The sequence below is a fragment of the Neovison vison genome, chromosome 10 (genome assembly GCF_020171115.1).
Source record: "Neovison vison isolate M4711 chromosome 10, ASM_NN_V1, whole genome shotgun sequence".
Classification (NCBI taxonomy): domain Eukaryota; kingdom Metazoa; phylum Chordata; class Mammalia; order Carnivora; family Mustelidae; genus Neogale; species Neogale vison.
The window spans coordinates 71,227,109-71,246,015 of record NC_058100.1 but is presented as its reverse complement, the minus strand read 5'-3'; the positions used below and the strand labels follow the sequence as shown (position 1 = coordinate 71,246,015).

General features: G+C 51.9%; 1 protein-coding gene across 2 annotated transcripts in view; it reads right to left on the bottom strand.

Moving 5' to 3' along the window:
• The window catches only part of LGR6 (leucine rich repeat containing G protein-coupled receptor 6), a 119,868-nt gene that overhangs the window by 33,513 nt on the left and 67,448 nt on the right, over positions 1-18,907 (bottom strand). For both annotated transcript variants that reach the window (XM_044267607.1, XM_044267608.1), the window contains 2 exons: positions 9,372-9,587; positions 4,269-4,340 (listed from right to left, as the gene is read on the bottom strand). In XM_044267607.1, the coding sequence (XP_044123542.1) occupies positions 4,269-4,340; positions 9,372-9,587 (288 nt within the window). The remainder of the gene's footprint in view (positions 1-4,268; positions 4,341-9,371; positions 9,588-18,907) is intronic.

The following is an 18,907-nucleotide window of genomic DNA, read 5'->3' as shown; positions in this document are numbered from 1 at the left end:
GCACGATCTTATATTATAAGGCAGAATTCTGTAAGTTCCTGCTTTGCTCTCCTCTCCTCCCAGACCCCTGAATGCCGGGGCTGATTTGTACAAGAGGTTTCTGTTCCTACTATGACCCCAAGTTCCCCTCCAAAGGCGGAAAGGTCTAGTCAGCACAGGAGCTCCAATAGGGTCTGATGTGTTCAATGAGGTTCTAACAGGGCCCAGATATCATTGCCCAGGAATAAGGGTGGAGAGGCGTTTTGTCCTCAGATCCATCCATGGATTGTCCCCAGATCCATCCTAGGCCTTGCCCCTCTGAGTTCTACCCAAGATACAGACATCAGATCCCCAGATCTAGGGAGTTGGGGCGGGCCTGTGGGCTGTAATTGCATTTGCCAGGCTGTATGTATGCATGCATGTATGTATATGTACATATTTAGCACAAATTTTATTGGTAGGTATGGCTGGGGATTCAAGGATCATGATGTGACAGCCCCTGACTAGCATCCTGTGGTCTCTGAGCATGGATCTCCAGGCAACTGACCTAAGGGCACGAGGGCCTGGTTTCAAGTCCCTGGGATCTCCTGGGAGAACCTTCCCAGAACTGTTCCTGGTCATGCTTTCTCTTATTTCTCAGTCTGGGAAGTCCTGTAATTAATCTGACCTCATAGCAGCTAGGGTTATGTGGAGCAATGTATTAGGAGGCAAGAGGTTTGGATTCTAGTGGTTTATCATCACTTACAAACTGCAGAAATCTGGGCAACTCGTCCCAAATCTCTGAATTTGGTCTGATCTGGAAAGTAGAAGAAAAAGGTATTTCAAGGGTTCAGGGCTGGCTCTTCTCTGATTCTGAAATTCCCAGCAGGGGTGGGACATCCTCACTGTGGAAGCAGAAAGGAGCTGTGGGGGCAGGACAGAGTTCATCCTGTCTCCCACCCGCTAAGATTTCTTGGCAAGGTCGGGAATGATGATGAAGGCATCAGGAAAAATGGGATCCAGGTCCCAGAGCTTCTCTCTTTGCAGTAAGGCTCTTGCCTGGGGCCTGTGGAGTCCGCATGCTTTGCTCTGCTCACCCAGACCCTGGGCCCTGCCCAAATCACCTGGATTAGCTTGGTTCTTTTGGAATAAATGAGAATACAGTGCCTGTTTATCTCACTCACTCCTCAGGCTTGGAGGCAGCCCATTGTGCAGACAGGGGCATCGAGGCTCACAGAGGTGTGGCTTCTTGCTGTGGCTGACCCAGCTTGCAGAAGTGGAACCAGGGGTGGGACCCAGGCGGCCTGACCTCAGAGCAGAGGGCATAGGCGAGACCGCGATGCCGTGAGGCATGTTTACACCAGGTATCTGTGTGCTGCGCGGAGGTGTGAGGTGGGAGTGCTGCACTGTGCGGTGAAGAGCATGGAGGGCCTGAGCCGCACCGGCACGTGGTGGCGCGTGCACTGTGCATGTCCATCACCCGCTGCGTGCAGTAGGGGATGCCTGTGTGACCACGCATGCGCCGGCCCATACCTGGCCCCTCCTCCCCAGGTGGAAGGACTGGGAGCCGCTCTCCCCCAAAGAAGCCTGCAGACAGAGCCAAACCACAGCTCCGGCTAGGGGGGTTTGATCTTCCCCTGCTGCGGAGATGAGAGAGGTCTAAGTGGCAGAGATTTATGGGGCCCGAGGGACAAATACCCTTCCAATGAAGACGCTCACATGAAAAGCTCCAAAGTAATAACCGAGACTGCAAAGTGTGCCAATTATGCAACAATTAAAAGGTTTCACTATCTTTCTTTCTCCTTTTATTCTCCCGGCCACTCCTCCCCCTTTCCACATCTGGCTGCCCCTGCAGGCTCCCCCAGCAAATACTAGGGGGGGGGGAATAGAGGATAAAGAACACGCTTTTCCCCTTTTTAATTGGAGATCAAAAGTTGGAAGAAGAGCTTATCCCTCAAGGGCAGGGAGGGAAGCGGTGTTGTGGAGATTGAGGCCCTCAGAGGAGGGGGTGGGGATGAGAAAGGAGTGCAGGGCAGGTTCCTAACACGGATTCCCAGGCTCTGTATGGACTGTACACACATCAGCTCATCTAATCCACACATCAACCCATTAGATCAGGGTGATTAGTGGTATTACACTGCAGATTAGAAAACTAAGACTCATGAAGGCAAATGCCTCGACCAAGGTCCCACAGCTGGTAGAACTGGCTTGAGCCCCAGGTATCGGATGCTAAGGGCCACAGACTTTGCGATAAGGCTTTCTCCTGTCACTTCGCCTTGCCTTTGCGTCTGGGCAGTGGGCACAGGCCCTGGGCTCTGTGTGACGGAGCCAAGTACTCTCACAGATGAAAGGTACAGTGGGCACTTAGCGGCAGGATTGCTCTGTAATTAAGCCAGCACCAGCTGAGCCAAATGCCCTGCGCAGCAATCCAGCAGCTAATTGAGAAAGAATTAGGCAGTGTGCCCCAAAAGTGAAGAAATAGCTGCTAGGTGGCTTTTTAGAGGTGCCAACCCACACCCAGTATGTGTGCCCCCTCCCCACTGGATTTCCCAGCAGAACTAACAGCCCTCACACCCCAGGGCAGATAACACTGGGCTCCTTGCCACTCTGCTGATGCCCAGCAGCTCCAAACCCCGCCCCCCCTCACTCGCGTATCTCCTGAGAGAGGGTGATATTGGTGGCATGGGCCTTAAGAGGTCCCTGGCCACCCCTGACCCCAAACACCTAGCCGTAGTAGACTTGCACAATTCACAGTCGACTCAGATGGCTGAGGGGCACAGGGCACTAAGCTAGGAGCTTCCATGGGCATTTTCTCAGTTAACACATCCCAGATCTGCTCTGTCCTGAACTGAGGGAGTAACTCTGGGCGTGCCATGCCGCTTCCCTGGACCTCGGGTTGCTAGTGTGTTGGTGGAGTGGGCTACAGTGTCCGGCTTTCACTGGCCGGCTGTCTGTGGAGGCTAGAGAACACAGAGCCCAAGTCATGCACAGTGGTGGGGAGAGGTTCCAACTTTCCTGACTCCAGGCTGGGGCACATCCCCCCACCCCCCATTCCCAGGCACTTGGTCAGCGGCAGAGTGAGGGCACGGGGAAAGCCAGGCCCAGCTCTGCTATTTCTCCTGCTCCAGGCTGCGCCCAAGAGAACAACTGGGCTCCTGGGTCTCCTGCCCACCGGAAAGAGGAGCAGAGCATTGGTCTCGGCCTCCCTATTCCCTTCCCTTCCACAACCACAGACGCAGACAGCCCAGACCTCCTGGGCTAGACTTGCCAAATGGCTTTCCCCAAACCACTGCCTCCTTGGGTCACAGCTTGTCTCCCGGCATTTTTCTCCTGGGCTGCTTTGGTTCTTGAAAAATCGCTCACCTTGGGAGCTTGGGTGCGTGTCTGGGTGTTGGGCGGGAGGGAGGAGGTAGAGGAGGGGAGGCCAAAGGCACCGTGACTGTGATCATGCCCCTGACATGTGAGCCCTGCCCCAACCTTAATGGCTCACTCTCAGTGACCAGGGACGGGGGCGGGGGTGGGGGGGCTCCCTCTCCCTGGCGCTGGTGGCCTGCACCAGGTGGCTGTGGCAGCCAGCTCCCTTGTGGGAACTGCGGGACCTCAGCTGGCATGGCCAGCAAGCTTAGAGAGCCCAGCCGTTGTCTGCTCAAATGGGGCCCACTCAGCCCACTCTGGGGGCTGGCGGGACTCCAGAGGAAATGATGGGAGGGTTTGGGTGCGTTCTGACCTTAACTGAATTCCAGGATGATGATGTGTGAATAATATGGCTTTTTGAGAGTCAACAACTTGGGTGCTTTTTATAGTCAGGCCGGACTGCTGAATGGGCCATCTCCCCATTAATCATTTGGCTAGTTAGATCGACTGGCCAACCATGCCGGCATGAGTCCATGGTATTACCCTCCCTTCCGTCAGGAGCCACCCTGAAACACATGCCAAAACTGCCATTGAGTCCACCCATCCCCATCCCTAAGCCTTACAGTCCCCAGCCTCAAGATCCTCATTCTTCTGGCTTTCCTATCTGGAATGTTCATTATTTCGGTGGTCTCTGCTAGCAGGGATCCTCGATTCTCCCTCTCTGGGCCACCCTGAACTCCCAGAGGGCACATTCCACCCACCTGAAGGAGGAAGGAATGCATTCAGAGAGGCATCCTAGAGAGAACGCCAGGGAGGGCCACGTGGGTGAGCAGGCCTGGAGCCAGTGCCCAGCACCCCAGTCCCGCTGGCTTCTCCCTCTGCCAGCCTCCCCCCGGCCTCCAGGCATTCAGGCTTTCCTCACCAGGACAGGGCCCCACCACAATCCCAGCACTCACAGTGTCTCCAGATTGTGCAGCCCCTCGAAGCTGTGGGTCCCCAGATGCTGGATGCGGTTGTTATGAAGATGCCTGTGTGGGAAGGAAAGGCACGTCAGAATGGGTGCCCACAGCATCGGGCTCGGGGTGGGGGCAGAAAGCAGACAGTGGCTTAAGTCGGAAGGTGGAGGCAGAAGCATGAACACACTGACCCCAGTGGTCCAGCCCTTTGTCTCCAGGGACAAAATGATTAGCCAAGATTGACTTCTGAAGTTACAATCCCCAAGGCTGAATCAACCATGGGCTACATGGTTTTCACTTCCTACTGAAGGAAAACACAAGAGGAATGCCCAAGACCAAGGCTAAGGCAGGCTCCCACTAAGCTCTTGGAGAGAGTCCTGATGTCAGGGGGGCTCCATTCTGAGGCTTCTTCTATGGTCCTGCTCCCCAGGACCCAGCCCGCCTGACTCAGTGGCCAGACGCGTTTAGGGGAGCCAACAGCAAACCGCGGTAGACAACATATAATTAAAGGCTAAGCTTTTTGTTATAGCTGGAGAGAGCTGTAGACAGGCTCAGAGATGGGAGACTGGTGAGACCAGAGGAGTTAGGGAAGGTTTTACAGAGGTGGTAGTCCAGAGGAGAGCCTTGAAGGGTAGGTGATCTGGACAAGCAGAGGGAAGGGCATTCCAGGCAGAGGTAGCAGGGGGATAGAGGAGGGGAGGTGGGAATGAGCATGAGTGTCTGTGCTGGATGGTGAAGCGCCTGGCCAGAGTGCATGTAGGTCGGGGGAGGTGGGAGATCAGCTCGGAAGAAATTAACAAAGTAAAGAGCTAACTGAAAACGAATGACAGAATGATCTTCTCCCAACTCCTAACGAAATAAGCAAAAACAAGACCCCTGACTCTGGCCCAAATATTACAAGTAGCAGTAAAGCAAAGACAGAGACATAACCCAATGTAAACAAACTGCACAGACTGGTGACCGAGGTGAAACTCTGGAACTCCTAACTAGTCCTGCTTTCTCCAGGAACTGAGCTGGCAAGAAAGCGAAACCCTGAGAATTTCCCCTAAAACCCCAAAACTAAAGAGAAGCAGCTCTATGGAGAAGGTTTATTTCCCTTCCCCACGTCTGGCTTCCAGAGGAAACAGGTGACACTGGGGAGTAAAATAAAGGTTCCAAGCTACTCACTGACTCTAGGAAATGACTTGAAGCCCGAGGGAATTCTTGGGTGGAGGGAGTGAACTCACACATTTAACACACTCTGAACCTGCAGATACAGCAGAGCCCCGGCTGCCTGACAAAGGCTGGGCTCCCCCTCAGAGCACATTCCCCCTACCTTCACCCAGCCGCCCGGGCACAGAAAAGCAGATGGAATCTCATTTACCCACATAGCCCACAAACGACAGCTAGAAGGGGAGAACCAGGGGCTCCCCAGATGACACAGCTAGAACAAGGAGACAGCTTTCCATGCATAAGCCAGAACAAAGAAATCGCATGGCAATTATGGATGCACCAGGGAGACCGAGAACGGGGAGAAGAAAAGGTGCAAAGGCAGGTAAAGTTTCAAGCCAAGAAAAAAAAAATACAACGAATGGATGAGACACAGAAGGAAAATTACCACAATGGCCTCCTGCTACAAAACACACTCAAAAAACAGTATTTCCAAAATGAAGTTTTAAAAACGAAAGAGAAGGAGCGCCTGGGTGGCTCAGTGGGTTAAAGCCTCTGCCTTCAGCTCAGGTCATGATCTCAGGGTTCTGGGATCGAGACCCACATGGGGTTCTCTGCTTGGTGGGGAGCCTGCTTCCCCCACCCCCGCCTGCCTCTCTGCCTACTTGTGATCTGTCAAATAAATAATAATAAAATCTTAAAAAAAAAAAAAAGAAAGAGAAAATGACATCGTAGGCAACAAAAATACTGAGAACTGAAATTACACTATTAAAAACTTGAGCCAAGAAACAGGGTCAACACTGCCTGAAATGAACTGGTATCAGAGAAAAAGCCTGAGATAATCATGGTGAACGTGGCTGAATGAGACAAAAAGGTTAGAACAGAAGTGCATAGATGGAGAAGACATAAAGGTGATTCAATACAAGGGTAATTGACATGTCTGAGGGAGAGAACCCAAACACGAGACAGAAGATGTATTCAAACACAGAGTATGGAAGAAAATTCTCTAGTGGAGAAAGCATAGAATCTGCAGCTCACAGGCATACAATATTCCAGAAAAATCAGATACAGAATATTTTACACCATGACATATTCTAGTTAAGCTAGTAAAGTTCAAGAATTAAGAAGCCTCCTCAGGCAGAAAAAGGAAATCTCTTACAAGGAGAGGAAATCACACAGGCCTCCAAGATGCTGTTCAAACACCAAGGTGACAGGAAGACCCCATCTAGCACACATGGATAGAAATAGGGGTCTTGAGAGTTGTGGGTCCTGTAGGTCTTCCCCATCCTTGTCCACCTCCCAGGTTCCACTGGGAGACAGGCCCCTGCCATAGGCAGCTTTGGATTTGACAGTGAAAACGTAGCCTTCTGGGAATATACTCTCTCCCCTAACAAGGGCTTTTGATTTTCCTTATTGCCTGATGCTTGTATCCCAACTGTCACCAAACTTAACCATTTCTTCCTGTGTCCTGTTGGACTCTTGTTTCCATTTTCCAGTCCCTTCCTCCTCCCCCAGCAACTCTGGTCTACACCATCTCAGCTTCCTAAATATCCAGCTCCAGGGTTCCAACTCCCTCTTCCAAACCACTCACTCAGCCCGGGCATCCTGGGTGCCTCTAGCAGCCCAGCCTGGGGCGGGGTGTTGGGGCTTCTAGTTCAGATGAAGAGACAAGATTTGCATGTTTGCAAGATCTGCACTTAACCCAGCCAGTTAAGTGCTGCCTGGGGGTCCCACCAACATCAGAGCAGTGGGCAAAGGAGGTCCACACGCTCACAGCAGCGGGATCAAAGCAGACTGGGTTTGGATTGCACAGAAGCCCCTTCTCCTCCACTTCACTTGTCTGTTTATGCTGCCAGACAGACTCCTACGCAGCAGTTGGGTTTAATCAAACTTTCCTACTTCCTATCATCCTCAGTCTTCCTTATCTGCCTCCTGGGTCTTTTTATACCTCATCCCATAGTCCCTGGACAGCTTCCTCCAGACTTCTCCTCCCTCCCAGGTCCTGGTGAGTTGGAGGCAGGACAGAGAAGTCATGTTTCTGGCTCTGCTCCAGGCAAAGGGACCAATTCCCTTTGAGCTTTGCTCTGCCCTGGTAGGTTTTCTTCTCTTGCCCCTCCTTTTGCCCAGTGGAGTCCCCCCCCCGCCCCCCCCCCGAGATATGCAGCATGCCTAGCATTCCAATTTCCTGGTTCCCAACCAGACTTTGGAGTCATTCTTGATTCCCCTTCCTCCTGGTCTTTCCTAGATCACATTTATCCTTCCTTTAAAACATCCCTCACAGTCATGTCTTCCCTTCCATTCCTTCTCCCACCCCTTATACTAGACCTCGGCTGATAGACGAGAGCCTTCTACCTATCCCCTATTTCCACCCATCCTCCAAACTAGCCTTCCTGAAATATCCCCCTGCTCATCTTTACTCGAAAACCCTCAAGCTTCCCTTTCCCCCTGACCGACAAAAGCCAAAGTCCCTGCGCAGACTCTGAGTCCCCTCACTCACCTTCCCAGCCACATTCTGCAGGAGGATCCTCTGCTCACACCAGACTAGCCTATTCACTGTCACCAAACAGCCGGACTTCTATGACACCGCTTGGAACACTGTTGGTCTTCACCTGTCTGGTTCTTCATCTTCCCAGGCCCAAGACCCACCCCAGCTTCCCCATGAAGCCTTCCCCATCGGCCCAGGTTTCTGACACTGCATGGATCTGTATCTGTCACCAGCTTTCTTGGCATAAGGTACAGTACATCACCAGCTGTCTTGTCTGTTATTTAGTCCACTCTCTCAATTAGACTGTCAGCCCCTGGAGGGCAGCCCTTGTTCGCATCCTTCTCAGACTCTATAGCACCCCACATATGGGTTCTGGAAACCTGTTGCTCCTCATTTGTCTAGAACCCCTCATGTGGCCCTCATTTTCCCAGTCTTGTCTCTCATGACGATCTGATCCCATTCCCTCAGGGTGTCACTGGGCTGTCACCAAAAGGAGAATCAGTCACCTTGCTCTGTTCACCCTCTATTAATACCCCGACTGGCCCCCAGAAGCAGGGATGCAATGGCCATCCTGATAAAAGGACGTGATCCGTAAGGATGCTCCTCTTGGTTTTCCAGTCTCCCAGGACAGAGGATTAGACAAACAAATTGGTGCCCGAGTGTTCAGCTTTTAGATGGACCTACACCTCATCTAGGCTCGGGTTTGGAAAATCACACCAGATTTCCAAAAGCCAGGGAGGCAAGTTGCCGTTTAGCAGAGTCACTAACGCATATGTTCCCGCAGCAATTAGCGTGTAACCCAAAGCAATTACACATGACCTCCAAGCCCTTAGTAATTACCCTATGAACTTCCAATCACTCATAGCAATTAGCTGGGAGCTAATTTGCACTCCAAAGTTCCCACCGGGGAGGCAGAGGTAACCCCGGTCCCCAATTCCTGCCAGGGATACTATCTCTCAGGTAATTACCCTGACGGGGCTTTGCTGTCTAATTACGAGTGATGGCTTTTCTCTACTTCTCAGAGTCTGGGAAATGAGATGAATTTATCCTATCCCTGTGCCAAAGTGTAAGACTGCAACACCCAATTGTTGAATGTGGTAGAAATCGCTTAATAGATTGTTGACTTATATTCCAATCAGCTAGGTATAGTTCTTATATTTGCATAGCGAGAAACTAGTAGTTTAATTCCCGTTTTCTGATCATGGTGTTCTGGCTTCTCGAAGCACTTCTATAGCTCTACTGTCATTTGACCTCATGATAATCCCCATGGGGTCAACAGGGGATGATCATCCTCAGTTTAAAAAGGAGAAACTGAGGCCAGAAGGTTCAGTACCATGCAGAGAAGAGCAGAGCTATCCAGACTTCCAACCCAGCTCTGGAGTAAACACGCAGCCCCAGCAGGACCCAGCTGGGAGTTGTGGGGCGGGGGGGGGGGGGTTGGGGTGGGGGGTGGGCAGGGCAGCACTCACAGCACCACAAGGCTGGTGAGGTTCTGGAAGGCGTAGTCAGGGATGTGGCTGATGCGGTTGAGGGCCAGGGTCATGGCCTGCAGGGCAGGGAGGTTGTTGAGGGCCCTGACAGGGATCTCGGTGAGCGCATTGTCGTCCAACCACAGGTGGCGGAGGGAAGACAGCCCCTCAAAGCTCCTTTCCGGGACCAGGGAGATGAGGTTGGCATCTAGGCGCCTGGTGGAAGAGAGGATGGATAAGGATCAATCCTGGGCAAGATGCAGACCACGGTCTGGGACTGACCTGAGCTGGGCCAGCCCCGACCCCTGCGGGGCCTTCAAGGTACCCTAGGATTACAGCTGTGACTTGGCCGCCACTTAATACCCCGCCTCTTCAAGTTCCCCTATTTCGCCTCCATTCCAACCCATAATTCTTGATCCTTTAATACCATATTCCTCCTTATGGCACAAGCTCTTCCTCTCAGACCCAATGTTGAACCCATAGCCCCTCTGTGGATAACCAGTATCTCCCTCACGCCCCTAGACTTCTCACTCTATGCCATTGCTCCCCTGTTCGGGTGAGACACTATTCTTCCCAACCTTGTCCAGTTCAAGGCCATATAGCAAGGATGTTCCCACCATTTATAGAGGGAAATCTCCTCCTTCTGGACCTAGCCAAAGAGAAGGCTTCCCCAAAGATTCAAGCCACTCCCTGTCCCCTGACTCCAGCTCCGCTTGCTCCTTGTCTCTTCAAGGACGCGGTAGTTTGATGAAGTTCCTGCTGAGGTCCTAGGGCTTCCTGCTCAATTGATTGTCCCTAATATGCTACAGTTGAAGTCCTTGCTAGGCTACTTTTCAGAACAGGAAAACAGATGGTGGTGATCCTGTCTGTGTGACAACCAGAGGTTCCCAGATGACATGGGAACTTCTGATGCAAATTCTAGAAGACCTAGAAGTTCAGCCCAGCCAAACAGGAGAATGCCCATGTCAGCTTTTGACAGCTGTATCCCAGCCATGATATCCTTTATCAATACACTATTCTGCCTTCAGTGTGGGCTGAAATCGGATCACTCTAGGTAGCTGGTCCCACAGAGACCAGACAAGCTGGCCTGTGACTATGGATCCCCTCCTGAACTTTTCTATGTTGAGGGGAGGCTCTGCCCTGAGGTATGGCTCTCCCACACGTATATGGCACCTCAGTCACTGACAACCCAGCCTTTGTCCACAAAGGCCCGAGGACTCCATAGCCCTGAACCTGAAGAACAAGTGATGTGGGCGGAGGAAGGTCCTGCTGGGCTTCTATCTCCTCCCTGAGCAAATTCACCAGTGCCCTTCTTGCCAAATGTCTTAAGGGCCACTGGGAGACACTCCCTGGCTCACCACCAAGGGGAGAGAACAGGTCAATGCTGGGACCTTAGATGGGAAAGCAAACCCATCTGGATTGTTCTCGAAAGCTGAGATTAGAAAGACCACCCACCCACATCAAACCTGGCAGGATGGGACCAAACCCTCTTCAGTGAGTGCCCTCTACTGGCAAGGCCTATCACTCCAGATATGGTCCGTCCATGGTGGTCACCATACTCTTGATGGTCTGACCAGCTGAAACTTTGTGAAAATACAGGCTCCCAAGCTCCTCCCCAGGAGGGTGTTGTTCAGAAGGTCCAGAGGGAGCCTGGGAATCTGTTTTTGTTTCTTTTTAAGTAGGCTCCATGCTCTGCTTGGAGCCCAACATGGGGCTTGAACTCACGGCTCTGAGATCAAGACCTGAGCCAAGATCAAGAGTCGGATGCTTTACCAACTGAGCCACCCAGGAGCCCCTGGGAATCTGTTTCTAAAGAACACCCTAGACGTTTCTGTGCACAGACAGGTTTGGGAAATATTGGATACACATCAGCTATGAAGAAGACAATGTCCCTGCCCTTCCTGATGTAGCTTAAATCCAGTGGGCAAGCCAGATGTACTCACAGGACAGCGAAGGAAGGGGAAGCACACCTGTGTGAGCATCTGGAAAGGCTTCCAGGAGAAAGTAATGCTTACATAGAGATCCGGTGGCTAAGGAGGAATTGGTCAGGGGAGGACATAGGGAAAAGAATCCTGAGCAGAGGGAAGGCAAGTGGGAAGGTGAGGGTACAGCAAGGTATGGGGCTGAGAACGGTCAGGTAGGGCTGCAGCCAGAGGTAGGGGAAGCATGCGGGGAGAGTGCAAGGTGAGCTAGCCAGGCAGAGAGCCAGAGCTCTCGGGGACTCGTAAGCAACACTGTGTTAAAGGAAACAGCCACTGAAGGGTTTTAAGCAAAGGAAGAACCTAACCAGACTTCTGTTTTGAAAAGATTCCTCTGAAGACCTTGTTGGTATAGGAGAAGGGCCAGACTGGAGGCAGGAAGATCAGCAACGAGATAGTTGCTTTACACAACCTCCTCATCCGGAAAGGGACAGCCATGGCCCTAGAAGCTTGAGAAGTGAATTTGGCCACCCTGCTGTCCAGTCCCAAAAAGCATCCTCTCCTACAGGTAGTTCTTGTTGCTCCTGACCTGGGATAGTACCGGGCTGGCCAGGCAGGCTCCCTGGCACAATAAAGTCACCCAGCAATGCCAGGAGTCTTCTTAGCGTCCCTTAAGAATGCCACCGACACTTCCCTCTGCTCAGTGAGGGCAGTGTCTTGGTGGCAAGGTGGAAGGTGAGGTATCATGAGTGAAGGCCCCGAGGCAGGAGAATAGAGGGCCAGTGTGGATGGGGAATGTGGGCACAGACTTCAGACATCCTTAGGAAGTCAAATCAATAAGGCCTAAAAACCCACTGAATGTAGGGGACGAGGACAGCTGGGGTCTGGCTCGTCAGACAGGCCTGGGCCTGGGTCTCTGCAACTGCCTACCTAAAGGGGGGAATTAAGAGACTCAGGAGGCTGGAATCCCCAAGGTGGGGGGGGGTGCTCCCTTTCTCTCTAAAGCCTGGGGCTGGGAGCAACCCTATCGTGACAGCCAAACCACCAAGAGCAGTCAACGCTTCCACATACCGAGCCCTTGTTATATGCCAGGTGCAGAGCCAGGGACAAGTGTGTGATCAGTGCCTTGCGGCAATGCCATGAGAAATCTCTGGTTAGCCCCATTATACAGAGAGATTAAGCTGCCCAAGGCCACTTAACTAGTGACCCACAGAGCTGGGGTTCCAACCCAGGTTGTCTGGGGCCCAAATTCATGTGTCTCGCCACTGTGTGATGCTGGTACTGGGGGAGGGAGGTAAGAACTTGCTGACCTATTTGACGGAGCCTGGGAAACAGGGCAGACGCCGTGACCAAGCCCCTGGTAGGCAGTAGCCCTGCTCTGTGGACAGAGGGAAGACACTCTGGGGCAGACAGAAAGTGGCGCTGGGGCAGGGCAAGAGGGAAACCATCTTTTCCTCTGTGGCTGTGGGGGCATTTTGAAGCTGCCTCTCATGCACACATGTATGTGAGAGCACACACATGACCCACACGTGCACATGCGCACACTTTCACATGTAACCTATGCCCCTGAATAGACCACTGTCTGCATTCTGTGCAACCCAGAGGTGGGAGGGCCAAAGAAGGGCCACTTTTCCCAGAGGCCAGGTCAAGCACAGCCCTGGCTCAGGATGATACTTTCCCAGGTGAGGGCTGGCCTGGACTAATGGCCTGGACTAACAGCCAGGCCCCACTCGGCTCTGTTAGAGGGAAGGCCTCTCCTGCAAGGCCTTGCAGATCTCCAGGAGCAGTGTGGTGGGGCATGCCTGGGGCTGTGGAAGGAAGGTGCCTACAGCCGGATTCCTGAGACCTGGGGACAGTGACACGCCAGAGGGGGAAACCAGGCAAGCTGGCAAATGAAGAAGATGGGATAAGCGCATGGAGGAAATCAGTCAGATCTGAATTTGTGCTTAGGGTGAGCAGAAGGTCCCAGGGTTTCACTCAGGCCAGGCAGGCTTGGGCTGGGATGTGGATCTAGGAGAGGATTGCTGGGTTTAGCAAATAAAAATACATGTTGCCCATTAAAATTTGAATCTTGGATAAGTAACAAATAATTGTCAGTATAAATGTGTCCCAAGTAATATTCGGGGTGACACCCAGTTTAATTTGAATTTCAGATATACAAGGAACAACTTTTTTTTTTTTTAAGATTTTATTTATTTGTCAGAGAGAGAGAGAGGGAGCGAGAGCGAGCACAGGCAGACAGAATGGCAGGCAGAGACAGAGGGAGAAGCAGGCTCCCCGCCGAGCAAGGAGCCCGATGTGGGACTCGATCCCAGAACGCTGGGATCATGACCTGAGCAGAAGGCAGCTGCTTAACCAACTGAGCCACCCAGGCGTCCCAAGGAACAACTTTTTAAACGTAAGTAGGTCCCATGCAATATTCCTGTTTTATGTAGTGACTCTGGCCCCGGGGGCTCCTGTGAGCTTGGAGGACGTGTAGGCTTAGCCTCCAGAAAGATCTAGTCACAAAGGCCCTCTCTTCACATTTTCGGCTGGCTTCCTCAGCTCTGTAGTGTGACTACCTGGCCACCCCAGGGACTGTTTTGAGGTTAAATGCAAATAAGAGTCCCCAGCATTAGCTTCCCTTCTAACAAGAAGGCTGGCCATGGGTGCCCTGGGGACCCAAGGGAGGAACTGGGCATCTGGCAATTATAGGTCCTCCTGGTAGGTTTGTCCATGAAGACAGAACACCCCCTTCAAAGTGGGCTCCCAAGGGGGCCCAGAGAGGAGTGGGGAAGGCAACAGGGGAAGAAATGGAGCAGTACTTACTTCTGTATTTCTCCCTTCCCTCTTGTGGGGCATCCCCTCCCTCCCTCAGGGACCTCTGAAACTTGGGGAGCCCTGAGAAGTCCCCTGTACTCTTTCTCCACCCTGCCGCAAGCAGGATCAGGTGCTCCCTGAAGAAGCTGCCTGACCCCCTTGAGTCAGGGTTCAGGCTGTCCTGGCGGCCCTCGGGGGCAGACAGGCCCAGGCTCCCATGTCATCTGGGAGGGGGGACAAAGGAGCTTCCAAGCAGACTGAATTTACCACTTGGGACTAATGGACCCATCCACAGGTGGGAGAGTCAATCCAGACGGACTCTGGTTTGGCAGGAAGAAAAGAGCAATTATACCAATTAAGCCCTAGAATAAAATTAACAACCCCCAACAGCCCTCCTCTTTCTCCCTTGTGGGCCTGGGCTCCTTGAATGATTTCTGACTATAATTCTTATTTGCGGTAATAGGACAGATTAACAAGGACCTCACAGGCCAGTTTTGTCTTGCTGGGGCTCTGGGGAAACAGCTTAACCTCTAGAGGGCCAAAGTGCTCCTCAGACTCTCCCAGCCCAGGGCCGAGGCTGAGGCGGGGAAGTGGGCGGGGAGAAAGTGCGTGATGGCTGGAGTGTCTTCCCTCCAGGTCCAAGTCCCATGGGAAAGGTGGTCTGAAAGTCAGATCTGAATTTGTGTAGGCCATTCCAGGGAGCAGGTGACATGAGAACCCGGTTCTACTGAATTTAAATGAGATCAAGACCTAACCGGGTGCAAGTGGCTATAGCAGAGAGTCAGGTTAGAGAGCAAGAAGTTGTTCACTGACAATGACCCAGAAGAACAACAGTGTAAACTCAGAATCACATTATATCAGCTTGAAGGAGCCTGGCAGCCTCACTCATTTTATATAAGGAAACTGAAGCCCAGAGAGATAAAGAAAATGCCCAAAGGGAGGGGCAGGGCTGGAACTCAAACTCAGGGCTCCTTTCCATTTCTTTCTAATGCCTGGCTTCCCTAAAAGGACTGGAGGACAGAAAGGCATACACCTCTCTGAGCTGTAGGAAACACATTTATATTTGAAAACCAAAGTCCCTTACAGCCCATAGGGCATTTGCAGACCTAATGGGCCCTTTCTGGAATTTCCCTCTTTACTCCATCTTATTTCCTAACAGATCTGAGTCAAATATGAGACTAGAAGGACAGATTCAGGGCTCCTAGTGGATCACCAGCTGACCCATGGATGTCACCAGGTATTCATTTAAAAGGGATCATTCACATGAAGCTCTAAGCTAGGTAGCTGCCACCTGGTACCTGCTCCCAGGACACATGGTGACTTTGAATCTAAAGGTCAACATGGGTATTATAGAGGGCACGGCTTGCATGGAGCACTGGGTGTGGTGAAAAAATAATGAATAATGTTTTTCTGAAAATAAATAAATTGAAAAAAAAAAGGAAAAAAAAATCAACTGGAAAAACTAAAAAAAAAAATAAAATAAAATAAAAAAATAAAGGTCGACATGTCCCTGGGCAGGACCAGGAGGACAGCAGGGAGAAAAGGGGGGGAGGGGGGTGGGGTGTCTGGGTGGCTCAGTGGGTTGAGCCGCTGCCTTCGGCTCAGGTCATGTTCTCAGGGTCCTGGGATTGAGTCCCGCGTCGGGCTCTCTGCTCAGCAGGGAGCCTGCTTCCTCCTCTCTCTCTCTGCCTGCCTCTCTGCCTACTTGTGATCTCTCTCTGTCAAATAAACAAAAAATTAAAAAAAAAAAAAAAGGGGAGGGTGGTTTCTGTTTTATTGCACTCAGGTCAGGTGTGACTTGAGTTCTCTCTCCAGTTCTGAACCACATGATACGAGAAGATGTAGTGATTATAGGACAGGATACGTAGGAGTAGAGAGAGGCTGAAAACCAGGATCCATGAAGACAGATGGGCTTGAAGTAGGTTCCAAGGGCGGGGCACATGGGGAAGACTCTTGCTTTTCATCTATCTGGAGGCAGAGGGTGTCTACAGGGCCCCTCCCTGATGTGGCCCCCTTTCTAAGAAAGTGTCCCCAGCCAATCTTAGGCTCTAGAGTATCCCCTTCCCTCGTCAGCCCATCAGGTTTTTGCAGAGTGGGAAAGGAGGGCCAGTATGCCATTTCCAATGCAGAAGTTCAGAGAGGGGGAGCCCCTGGCCACCTCTCGCCCCTGACCTGGTCACTGAGCTTGGTGGCGCTTCTCTGCTCCAACTCCCACTACAACCTAACTACCTCTTCTCCTTGAAGCTGCTCTCCCTCCAGTCCTCCTAGGCAGGATGGGCTCTGTGAGTCGCAGAACCTGACACAAAATGAGAATGGGAAACCCCTTTTCAAAAATGATGAAGAATTTCAAGACAGCAAGAGCTAAGCACTAAACCTTCTGCGCGGAGGTCCTGAACAATGGCACAGGGCACACGCCACGGAAGCCAGTCCTGCTCCCGAGCTCAGAAATCCTCAAAAGCTGTGGGCCACACCTTCCGCTGTCAAATCCTAATTGTGGGTGTGAGGATAAGAAAGAGGTTGGGGGTGAGGTACCTTGAGGACAAGGACTGTGCATTTGGCACCCAGTTGTCAACGGGCTGGCTTTTCACCTGGAAGCTCCCAGCCCCCTCCCCAGCACGTACAGGCAACAGAGGTGACTTGCGGCAGGGCAAGGAGAAGAAAAGAGAGGATAGGGGCCGCACGGGGGCGGGGGCGTCTCAGGCTGTGGTTGGGGTGGAGTACAGGCAGGGTGGAAGGGGGAGGATATTGAAAATGAAGAAAAAACAAAAAGGAGCCATACAGAAATGGTTATTCTGTGGGGAAAATATTCCATGTGGGAACTGTTCGTTGCCTGGAGGGACCAACAGCCCTGACGGAAAGCCTGCCAGGGAAGGTGAGGGCTCCAGCAAGGAGCAGGCTGGCACCTGCAGAGCGGCAAGGAAGTACCCCCAGGCCTTCCACGGGCAGGAGGCCCCAGCCTCCCGCACCAGCAGCAGCTGCCAGTGCCAGTGCCAGTGCTGGCCTCCACGGGGAGGGCCATGGGTCTCTAACAGTGTGGTGGGGGCGGGGAGGAGGGCTGCTCTCCTGTGTGAAGCACACCCCGGCCCTGCTTAGGGAGGGCTCATGCATCTGGAACCCAGTCAGACTCAACCAGCTCAGGCCCCACACTCAGGTGCCTTTACCTTTGCACAAGCTGACACCCTCCTGAGCTCCCTTTGAGGAGACCACAGCCTGATTCCTGTGAAGGCCCTTTGCAGTTTCCTGAGGATGCCATCATGTCTCCACTGCCCCCAAATATCTCCCCACTACCATCAGGTTGCCTGAAATGCCCCCTCATTACTTTAGCCTCAACTCAATCACCAAGTGTCATTCCTTTGGTCTAGAATTCAATCGGATTGGATTTAGTTCAATCAAAAAGGATTAAAAAATTCAATCCGGTGGATTGGATTAAATCCACTAAACATTCACTGAATACTTACTGCTAGGCCAGCATTGTGCTCTGTGCTGGGATTCAAACATGCCTAACACAGAGTCCCTCTTCAGAGAAGCTCTTAAACTATTTACTTTATTATTTAATAAGACAGGATAAAAACTTCAGCTAACATCTACTGGGAGCTAGCTGATTGCCAGGTGTGCTCAGCACTTTACATATATTTTTATATTGAATCTCCATCCCAGTCCGATGGAGTAGGAATCCTATTATCCCCATTTTACAGGTAGAAAAGGAAGAACACAGAGGCGAAGCCATTTGTTTGACCCCAACGTCTGTGGCTTTAAACTCACAATTATACATACTTCAGTCAAGTGAATGGAAAATATTCTGGAAGCTGGATCCCACTCTTTCCTCCTTGGGAAATCCAGAAGACCTCACAGAGGAGGTGACATTTGAGTTGGCTCCCAAGAGGGGAGTAGGAGTTTTCTGAAGAGGCAGTATTAGAGAAAGAGAAAGGCAAAAAAGAACAGCACAGGGGCGCCTGGGTGGCTCAGTGGTTTAGGCCTCTGCCTTCGGCTCAGGTCATGATCTCAGGGTCCTGGGATGGAGCCCCACATCGGGCTCTCTGCTCAGCGGGGAGCCTGCTTCCCCCCCCCCCGCTCTACCTACTTGTGATCTCTCTCTGTCTATCAAATAAATAAATAAAAATCTTTAAAAAAAAAAAAGAACAGCACAAGAGAAACCACAGAGGCGGCAAGGCGGGGGTACCTCATCATCACTGAACATAGTCAATGACGTCGAAGTAAGCGAGGAAGGTCCAGAGACCAGACAGTCAAAACTGGAAAGGGGCAGATGACAGTGGTTCCCAGGTTAAACTGGCATTTTCGGAAGATCACTGAGGCTCCTGTGTTGAGACTGGATTGGGAGGGGTGGGTGAAGGCAGAGGGCAGTGCAAGAGTTGGGAGGCGGTCTAAGTACAGAAGCCGAAGATGGTCTCCTTATGATAAAGGAAGGCTCCTGGAGAACAGAAAGAGTACAGACAGAGGACGTGTGAGACACCAAGGGAAAGCAAGCTTAGTTTTCCCAGGCTGTCAGACCAGGAACTCGTGCCCCTCAGCTGTGTAGAACAGATGACAGGTCCAGGGTCAGCTGCATAATTCTATGAAATCTTGCCAATGACGGTCATGTGCCGGGGGGCCTCAGGCAGCCCCATCACCCTGATCCCCTAGCTCCTGGGGGCTGTGGAAGCTGAGTGGTAGGGAAGTGCACACTTTGTCTCAACCAACACCCTTTACTCCTGTCCTAGGATGGTAAAGGGTCAGGGGAGGGAAAAGGGAGAAGCTAGGCAACCTCTGACCCAAAGCTCTTCACCTTCACGAGGCCATCACTCAGTCCAGGTTTACTGA